At 58.8% G+C, this 10,024-nt stretch overlaps 2 protein-coding genes across 2 annotated transcripts; one reads left to right on the top strand and one right to left on the bottom strand.

Annotated features, from left to right (window-relative positions):
- Nucleotides 1-3,040: 3,040 nt before the first annotated feature.
- HRG_07773 (uncharacterized protein) lies at nucleotides 3,041-4,394 on the top strand (the record flags this gene model as incomplete). Its single annotated transcript, XM_044866244.1, has 4 exons — nucleotides 3,041-3,074; nucleotides 3,131-3,333; nucleotides 3,388-3,663; nucleotides 3,720-4,394. The coding sequence occupies 4 exons, from the start codon at nucleotides 3,041-3,043 to the stop codon at nucleotides 4,392-4,394; spliced, it is 1,188 nt and encodes a 395-aa protein (XP_044718133.1).
- A 603-nt stretch (nucleotides 4,395-4,997) lies between these two features.
- On the bottom strand, nucleotides 4,998-6,635 carry HRG_07772 (f-box domain-containing protein; the record flags this gene model as incomplete). Its single annotated transcript, XM_044866243.1, has 3 exons — nucleotides 4,998-5,606; nucleotides 5,689-6,253; nucleotides 6,316-6,635. The coding sequence occupies 3 exons, from the start codon at nucleotides 6,633-6,635 to the stop codon at nucleotides 4,998-5,000; spliced, it is 1,494 nt and encodes a 497-aa protein (XP_044718132.1).
- Nucleotides 6,636-10,024: the final 3,389 nt, after the last annotated feature.

Genomic DNA, 10,024 nt, shown 5'->3' with positions numbered 1-10,024 from the left:
GGCGGGCGACCTCGGCTCGGTGCTCCGCAACACAGAACGCGCGCGTATGTTCAAACGAGCCTGTGTTCCGCGGAGGACGGAGAAGAGGGGGGTTAACAAGGAAGATGGCGATGTTGTGACGTTGGTGCAGCGGCGCGACTACAAGGTATCTTTGGCCACGAGGCTGATGATGAAGACGTCTCGTAACGTCTTGTCTCGTCCGGCCTGCCGACGCGCTAGGGAGGTACGAGGGGGGCCCTGTCTTGGGTACCCAAGATGTGCGGGGGACTCGGGGAAGATTGTAGGTGGATGGGAGCCTCGGCAGAGGTACCTTTCGGGTACCTTAGGTAAGGCAACTGCCAACGTTGCACCTTGATGGGAGCGAGGGTAACTGCAGGGAGCTTGGAGGCGCGTTTGCCTCGATACTAGTAATACCTCTTCACCTCGGCGGGCGAGGTAGAGGATACCTTTGTCTCCAGAGAGCCCCTGGGGAAGCCCGCCATGCTGATTCTCAACGGTCCTCTCTCAACAGCGGACGGCAAGATAGGACGGTTGGCCGCTGCGGCTCGAGTCAGAGGCTGGCATGTGTACACATATTCCGAGCACATTGTACGTACGAATGTATTCTCGAGTGAGATGGCCAACACCGTCGATGTACTAGGCGAGGTTGCACCGTACTCTAATGTACCTCGTTGTAGCCGTCAACTGTGCCTGCACATGGGCCGATACGAGGCAAAGGTGGCTGGGCAAGTCCCTCGTCTCAATCTCTACCTCGTCTCGGCTCCTCCCGAGGTTCCTAGACGCAAGCATAGCCAGGGCGAAATAGGTTCCTCGGGCGGATTCTGTACAACCGGGTCCGTACCGAGCATGTCCTCCACCCGCCAAAGTGACCTACCCCTCGTTGCCCACAGCACCTCTGTTTCCCCACTCTGTCCAATGCCCGCTGGAAACGACGCTGGCCCGGCGGACGCCACAGGGCTCGGCTGGCCACTGGCGACAGTGCCTTGGGCCCTGGACCTGGCCGTTTATTACCTGCCTAAGCACGCCGTACTAGGCGTACTCGGTACCATGGCCCGCTGTACTGAGAACATTTGCATACACCCCCATGCACGCACAAGCCCGAGCCGCTGCTCAATGGTAGCCCTCGTGACCGCCATAATTTTAGCGACACACATGCCCAGAGTACCTGCCTGGGCCTTTGCTCGCTCTCTTCCTCTCCTTGTTTGCCAATGCCATGCGTCGTTGGCCCCAAAGAGTCCGTCTTGCAAACCTTTCACTCGGCAGTCGAGGCTGGGGAGAGCTTCTTCATGAGCCTTTCACCGCCACCTGCTCGACGACACGCTGCCACGCTGCACCGACCGCTCAGGGATCCAAATCATCAGCTACCTTGACCCGTTGACCAGCACCAAAGTCATCACCGCCTCACCTGGCCCTGTCCGCGGCTCTACCTACGACGGGCCCTCTCCCAGCTTGACGCTGGAACATGAGATACGTCGCCGCATGAGCGACTCGCCGCCCGCAATCCACTCCAGAGGGCATGGCACGTCCTCGGGTGCTCGCCCTGAGCCCGGGACCTCTGTGGTCGCCATGGCTGCCGCTGCGCGTTGGCCACCCTCTCTTCTTCTTCTGTCCTCGGTCGTGCTGGACCGCTCGCTGAGCCTCGCCTCCTCGCATTTGACTATTTAGCTGACTCGTTCCCGCTGCGCAGCTACCGCGTCCCCTCCGCCAGCAACAAGCCAGACGACCAGCCGTCCCGCAATGAGGCGCCCTCCGTACTGTCCCCCACGCTAGTCCCGACACCGCCCACGACCAGCGGCAGCTCGATTCGAGGTTCGTCCCTTCGCTCGCTGCATGCAACAAGCCATGTGTCGTCGTGAAGCGGTCCGTATGCTCGGTAGCTAACTCACGACAAGCTTCAGACGCCCTAGATTCCACTGGCTTCCACACAGACGGTCGTGTAAGAAACCCAGTGCCCACCAAACTCCAGGGCATGACCAACAACAGGAACGGCAAATTTGCCGTCATGCATATCGACCTGACCGGCACCAAGCCTTCCGATCGCAATGCCGCCGCAAAACGAACGAGCGAGGAAACCGAGGCACAGGCCAGACGTGCCAACCAGATTGGCTGGCAACCTGTGAGGCGCACCAAATCGACCTGGCATAACGACGAACTCGATTTTCAGAGGGCCAAGACTTCTGATGCCGCGACTCCGCCTTCGAGGACCGCCGTCCCGACATCAACTTCTACTGCTGCTGCTGCTACCACCTCGACAACCGCCCCGACATCTGAGTGGCTGCAGACGTGCATACCTGCACCCCGCGAGACAAAAGCCGAGCAAGCTCGTCTCCTGACTCTTCTGCGCACTCTACATCCCATCTTGGTCGTCGACCAGCTGTGCAAAGCGCTGGCTTACTTCGGCGGCATCCCTGGCGCTCCGCCTCCGACAGATGGAGCGTTCCCTCTAGTGCCGCGACTAATGGCCCCGGCTCGCTGCTGTTGAGCTGGCTTGCCGAAATTTTTCCTCCGGTCGACGACCCTGCCGCCATGGGACAAAATCTTCATCTCCCGCCTCTCTCTTCTGTGGCGGGCCAGACCGGTTGGGACCGCCAAGAGGCCACTTCCACGGCCGCCCCTCCAAACGGTCCTGTAAGAAGAGCCCGAGGCCGACCCAAGGGAAGCAAAAGTTCCAAGGTGCGTAAAGACAAGGGAATGAAGAAGTCCCGTCCACCTCCCTCAACAGCCAATCCGTCCGGGTCCCAAGACACGAATCAGCCACTGCCGGTTGACGGACAGAACGGCCGATCTGGCAGTGTCGCGAACAGTGCCGCCCAAACCGCCACGACCACGACGACGGTCCAATCTCAGGCGCCGGTAGGAGCCAGGTTAATCCAGACGCAAGCACGACGAGCACGCCTGGCGCAAAGAAAGAGGGCGTCCGAAGGGCTCTAAAATAGACCAAAAGATAAGCCGGATGCTTCAAAGGGGCCTCAGATCAGGCCATCGCGGCCCCGGCGGCCCAAGTTCAGAGCTCGACGAGTCCCATGTCTCGCCCTCAAATATGTCTAAAGGAGCGCCTGCAATTCTTGAAGATGGTCAGAACGGTCCAGCTCCGGCACACAGTCTGTCCGGAAGCGTTCCACGAAACGAGGCGTCGCTGCCGGCGGCGGCGGACACCCTTCTCTTCCTGACAGTGGCTCGGCCCCTATATACACGGGCTTCTTTCCGGGACAGGGTCAGCAGATGGAACAGGATGGCCAACAGAGAAGCAGTCTCGGGTCCAATGCTACACCACATCCGAGAAATTCGAAGCGTTCAGCTCAGTACGACAGCCCAGCACCTTCAGATGGCACGGCGAGCCAAGGCTACTCAGCCGCTCAAACTATGGGTGCAGTTCCCCAGGTCCAGCTTACTAAGCGGCGCCGAATATCCAAGGACGTGAGCCAGCAGCCAGGCATGAGCATAGAATCACAGGCGCTGTCGCCCGACTTGACAGCATCACCAGCGTTGAGCCATGGCTTCAGCAGCGCTTCACCCCAGCTATCAGCCTCCAGGAGCTTCGAACCTCACAAAGCCACCAATAACAGGCCGCCCAACGCCAGCATGGGTGCAAGCCTGGGCTTGCACCAGCAGCAACAACCACAGCGCTTCTACGCCCAACAGTCGCAGCACCCATCTCCCAGCGTGAGTGCGGCGGATCAGCATTCTCATGGCGTCATGCAAACATCGGTGCCGCCAAGGCCAAGAAGTCAATGGCTGGCGCCTACGGCGCGCAACGACATGTCCACCTCTCGCCCCAGATGATTTACACGCAACAGCCGCAGCCGCAGCCGCCCATGAGCAACCCAATAGGATCCCTCGGCCACCACAGCACCAGCCTCAGTCGCAGCATGAGCGGCGGCCACCACCAGTACTCGCCGGGCATGGGAAGGCAAGATTCAGGGGGAAACGGCGCTCCTGGATTGGCCCAGCAAGGAGGTGCGGGCGCTGCCAGGGGCCAGCTGCTCCGGGGTGGAGCTGGACAGGCCCATGGGTTCCACAGTCATCAACATCAGCAGGCTACATCGCAGCCTAACACGCTGGGCTCCTTCCACAGCATCAACGAGCAGAGTTATTTGAACATGGACTACGGCCTCACGGAGCGGGACGTCCAGGACGCGGCAGCCGTCACGGCGCTTGGTAGTCCGTCTCAGCTGGAAACGACTCTGGCCCAGCCCAAGATGCGGGACCACCACATGTTCCAGAGCATCGGAGACAGTGACGCCAACGCCCAATCCCAGAAATCTGACCAAGGAGAAAGGACGCCTGGAGACGTCGCCATCTCCCCGGGCCTTTTCCCCCGGTTCGTGTATGTTTTGTTTTCAATCTCTTCATCTGACGTTGGTGCCGCGGCGTTGGAGAATCATCCTTGGTGAATTCGCGGGAATCTTGCTCATATTCATTCATCCATGGCGAGGGCGGATTGAGGCTTGTAACGACTTTTACGAATTATTCCTTGTCTAGCGATAAGATGGCGATGCACGAAGGTGGTTGGAAGGAACAGGACAGGACAGGCTGGGCTGGACAACGATGGTGCACAGTGTGGACAGACAGACCCTGTGTGACCAATGTGTCGGACATTGGCTGGGTGTCAAAGCGGTAGCATATCACCATCCCATGAGGAGAAACAGAGCGTGTTGGGGAACCGTTCTCTTCATCCCTGTGATGCTCTGCGCTGTAGCATGCACTCGCGTTATCAAAGCTTGAACAAAAGAGACGTGGCTGAAGGCGGCACCCATCGCCGCAACTGTCTATCATTGAACCTCGCTCAGGCGCCCCGGCTCTGCGTTCCGGGCAAGGAACGAGGCCACTCCGCAAAACACATGCCTGCTTGTCTTTCCACCGCTGACAGAAAAAACGCCATGGAAATGCTCATACCTCATTTTGGTAACAGAACGAGAGCAGACACACCAACACAGGAGATCGAGGTCCCGCAAGGAGGGGAGAGCCATTTCTTGCGGTGCCAACCAAGCCAAGTTTCAGTCGGCGTCATCGTCCGTAGCACCGGGCGGTGGACGGATGGATTCGTGAATGCTGCGTCCGTACCACCATTCATCCTCCTCGTCCATGCCGTCCTCGCGAATCAGATCGAGCATGACCTGTTGGTTTCGCTTGATGTCTTGTGTCCGTTGCAGTATTGCGCGGTCGAGGATCATTGCCTCGGCCGTGGTCAGCCAAATCTGCTGCAAAACAGGAAGATCGTTGAGTATGCTTTGGGCGTGATCCTTGGGTAGTTGACCCATGGGCCGATCAGCTGCCAAGCTGGTGCTGAAGATCCAGCTCGAGTCGAGTAAACCATCTGCGTGGGCCGCGTCCGACTCCATAGGGTTCTTGACTCTGAATCCGCCTTCGCCGTTCGACGACCGAGCTCCAGGTCTCTCGGCGCCCGCCGACTTCTTACGACCAAAGCCCTTCAAGCCCATGCGCAGCTTCGTCGACGCTTCGGCGGTATGCTCCTTGGTGAGTCCATTGTACCAGGTGTCGACTGCTGTGCGCCGGCTGTTGTAGCCCTTAATCTCCCATAGCCGCTCTACTTGACGAAGACCTCCAAGGCACAAAATGGCCGAGTGCACCTCATCGGATGGTCGCTCCCGGAGATAGCCACGGTGATCGTTCGACCCGACCGACGTAGGTCGGAGGGCGGAGTCGTCGGCAAAAGGAGGATATTACCAGAGGGAAAACTTCGTGAACTCTCAGTAACGTTTGGTCATCGTACATGTCCATGATTTCCTTCTCGATTGGATTCACGGTATAGGGCATTCTGTGAAGGCCATGCCCATCGAACTCTGCCATGTGCTTCAAATGAAGCTTTCGGTACGTCTCGAAGAAGTGGAAGATGGTGAAGAGCAGTGGAATGAGACGCCGGCGCATACGTTCGTGCTGTGGTGCAAAGGCGGCGCGTTGGGCCTCGGATTGGCGCAAGAATATCTCTTTGGTGATCCATTCGCACATTAAGAAGGCTAGTTTGGCAGCAACGTGTAGCCGATGCCATATGCTGCAGAGAAAATGAAATGTCATGTCGCTAGAGTTGGTGATGGGATAAAGGCGGAGGGCGTAGGCGGGGATGTGGTGATCGAGGTGGTATCGTACAATGGGCGATTCGTTGAGGGTGATGAGGGTATGCCACGACTTGGAAGTCAGTCGTAGGGTGAGAATGTCGGTCAGAGGAAGAGAAGATAGAACCTGGACCTGCAGTTCGTTTGGCAGCGCCAGGAACAACTGATCAAATGGAATGCTGCGCGCAGAGGCCAGGTTAGAAGGGCAGTAAGCCGGCGGGGCGGGAAGAGGACGTCGTACCTTTTCCGAGTCGACTCGGTCGATGCCCGCGTTTGCGAGGCATGCACCAGCTCCGGCTCGTAGTGGCTCGATTTTGAATGCAGCAGAGAGACCTTGTGCCGTATGCCAAAGAAACGGCCCTTGTCCCGCTTCTGCTCGACCGGTTTGACGGCATCGGCCTCGGCAAGTTTTGATTCTCGCAATGGCAGAATAAAGTTTGATGCCGAGTTGGAAGCAGAGGAATCGGGGGGTTCGGCATGTGACGGCGGCTGCTGGCTAGCATTGAGCTGGTGAAGCTTCGAAGTAGCGCCCGAGGCGAACTCGGTGATGAGGGGGTCCATGGCGGCAGGGGGTGGTTTTGAGTGGGCGGTCGTCGTCGAATCGCAATCGACGACGGAAAGACAGGAAGCGGTTATCGGGTCGTGGCGGACGGCAGAGTCGAGCGGCCGGGCCAGCCCGATGGGAGAGAAGCGTCTCTATTGAATGGCGCAGAGCGAGCTGAAGAGATATGACATGGCGGAAGGTGGGTGAGGGCGGAAATGGGGTCGAGTCGATGGGCGGCGAGAGGCGGAGCAAGTTGAGTCGAGCGCTGCCACGGATAAGAGAGGACGTCGTCAACGATGAGGGCTGCAAGCGCCGAGGCCGCCGCGGCGGAAGACAAGAGGACAAACGGTCGATCGAGCCCGGGTCGAGGATGGCGAGATGTTGGAGCAGGCTTTGCGGGTCCGAATGGCCTAGGAACCGGAGAAAGAAGTGATGGCCTGCACTTGAGGGATCTGCGGGGCGGAGAGGAATAGGGAGGGAGGCGAGGCGGCAGCGCGGGTACAATCGCAGGTTGAGTGGCAGAGGCGAGGCGAGGCGAGGCAAGGCGAAGGCAGGTGGTGGTGGGTGAGGAGGTGAGAGACAGGGAGAGAGACAGACTGGGGAATGGATGGATTTTTGCTGCTCAACAGGATCGAGGTGGTATGGAAGGCTGGGCCGGTGGTGGCGGCGGTAGCGGGGGTCTGTAGCGGGCCCAGGCGGTCGCGCGCACCGCGGAGCGAGAAGGGGAGAGGAGAAGGCGAGAGGGCGCCTGTAGGAGAGGGAGAGGAAAAGATGGGGGTACCGGATATGTACCTGGCAGCGCCGACCTAACCAAGTCGCCAACCCCGGGTTCATCAGGGAAATGTCTCAGCGGCGAAGCTGGTTCGTCGAAACGGCCGTTTGGCCGGCGTAATAGTGGAGAGGGCGCATCAGAGGTCGCCCACCGTGCCGTGCCAGCCAGTCGACGGCTGGTGGTACTACAGTACCTACCAGGTAGGTAATCAGGTGGATGATAGTAGGTACCCAGGTGGGCAGGCAGGAAGGTACCGAGGTAGGTACTTGGTATCAGGAACCGACCGCTACGGAGAACGGATACAGGGGACTAGTCGCTTCGGCTTCGGTACCCGAGGCATCTATCTCCCTTTCGCCTCACCGTACGCACTGTGCCGCGGCCTTTCCCACATGCGGTGATCGTACAGTGTCGGAAACATTGTCATCTGTTCCTTGCAGCCAAGACACGGGATTGCTTCTCGCAAGTCCAAGGTACGAGTCACCACACCACCCACCTCCTGCTGCTACCGGCGATTAGTAGTACGGAGCAATCAGAAGGGGCATACAGTACGTCTCTTGTCCAGCCAGTCCCGCTTCGGTTTTCCCGGCCGAGCGGACACTGAGCGAGTTGGGAGGATAAAAGACTGCAGTACACGCGTCAGGGAGTTGGAGCAAAAGCACGTCTCGTCTCCAGGCGCACTTTCTGTGCTAAATACCTACTGATGGGCACCACTCAACCCGGCCGAGGCTTGATCCTCTTTGCCTCTCGCTCTCCCACGAGACGCTTGTCTTGCAGACACGGCAGAAAGCGGAGAGTTTGTGCTCGCAGTGGACTCGTTGATCGACCTTTTTGGCATCGCCAATGGACAAGGAGATTTAAGCTATTATGGCGAGCCGCCCACGTGAGACGCAATCTTGGCTGTCCGCGGTCGCCAACTCTTTTCCTCCGAAGCGAAATTTCAAAAATCAAAATCACTCGACAACCAACGTGACGACTTGGTCGTTGACTCTCGTCGATCGCTACTTGGGCCCATGGTCACGCCTAGGCCAGGTGAAACGCGGCCATTGCCCGCTGCAACGGTCGCATCCGCGCACCCCAAGTCAATTCCCGCCCGTCCCTTGGCTACCGGTCGTCTGTTTGGCAAAGTCAGACGTCGTCATGATAGTCCCAGGACATCAGGTTGGCAGGAGGACGGCTTGGGCATGTCCAGCCCAAGTCACCTACTACGTTACCTCGCTTGCCCCAACACCTAGGCTCCCGCCTGGTTTCCGTCTTCATCGCGCGTTCATGGGACGGACCCTTTCTCCCGACCACTTTTCTCCCCGTGGCTCGAGCCAGTATCAGTTCGACAGAGTTGTCCTGCAGCGAAAGAGCAAGAGCGAGAGAGAGAGCCGTGTATACACGGAATAGACAGGCTCGCTCGCAGTCGACAAGCAAGCAAGCGCAAGCGCGCGCGCTCGCAGCGAGGAGGGGTGCACAAAGGGCGAAAAAGGCAAAGCGAACACCCTCCGGCCCTTCTCTCGGCCGTTTCCATGTGCCGCCGACGGCGTCGTGTCTCGTCGATGCCGATCCGGGCCCCGCGCGAGCCAGCAGCAGCCATGGATGCCTACCTACCTAGGTAGGTACAGTGCAGAGGCTGCGCACGGTGCGATGCACGGTACACGATCAAGGTTCACCTCCTTTCTCCACGCCGCGTCGTGGCTGCCATCCAGTTGTCCCGAGTAGAAAGGAAGGGCAATGGATGTCGACGGGCCTCGCTCTTGCATGTAGCTGTTGCATGTATTGCGTGCTGTACCATGGCCACCATGCACCCAAAGCACTCGGGACACTACCTACCTAGGTAAGGTACCTACCTCTCCGTAAGATGCTCTGCATTTGTCGGTACCGTCCGTCAACCCAACCCATGCCGCCCATGCGCCCAGTCTCTGCCGCCGCAAAAGTGCCTCGGCCATTCAGAACTGTATGATACGGCGCGCTTGCGTCCCAGAACGCACTTGCCCGACTCAAGACTAGCTTCATGTCCCTGTGTGCACTATACATAGACGAAGCGTCTGCTGGAACATGCCGGGCACTTGACGACATACAGGAGAGCCCTGTACTGTGCTGTGGGCGTGAGCCTTGGCTTGCCTCTCAGGGTCTCACATGCCCAGGCGGGTGACATGGGTAGGTACGTACCTAACTTGTACCCTTTTTCTACACTTTGTCGGAGTCCGACGTCGACAACCATCGTCGTTTCAACGACTGGGCCTTATCTTTGCTCCAAGTTTGCTCCAGGGCAGGCCGATACGGTGTTATTCCAGCCAGTCCATCGGCGAACCGCCTTCACCTTTTATTCTGCAAGCCGTTGAATTGCCAATTTGCGGACCGAGTTCAACGGTCCGTGATGCGCCCTCTTGCACCGAGCAAGTCTGCTGCACGGCGCGAGGTGAAACGGAGTCCCAGAAGAGGCAGGTTTGAGGTCATGCTGTGCGTACCTTGCATCTGAGCGTATCAGGCCAAGCTTAGCTTTCGGCCGAGTGGCAGTGTCGTGGCCGTCCATTGGGCGCCGGTGCCCTGCCTGACTCGGCTTTGCATTGTGGCTTGTGGAGAGATAACAAACAGCCTAGCCCACCGAGGAAGTTCCGCTGCTGTTTTCCGACACTCTTGGTCTGCCGG

Source organism: Hirsutella rhossiliensis (genome assembly GCF_020360975.1).
Source record: "Hirsutella rhossiliensis strain HR02 chromosome Unknown scaffold00009, whole genome shotgun sequence".
NCBI classification, from domain to species: Eukaryota; Fungi; Ascomycota; class Sordariomycetes; order Hypocreales; family Ophiocordycipitaceae; genus Hirsutella; species Hirsutella rhossiliensis.
Note: the sequence above shows the minus strand (reverse complement) of the source record. Positions and strands in the feature narration are given on the sequence as shown.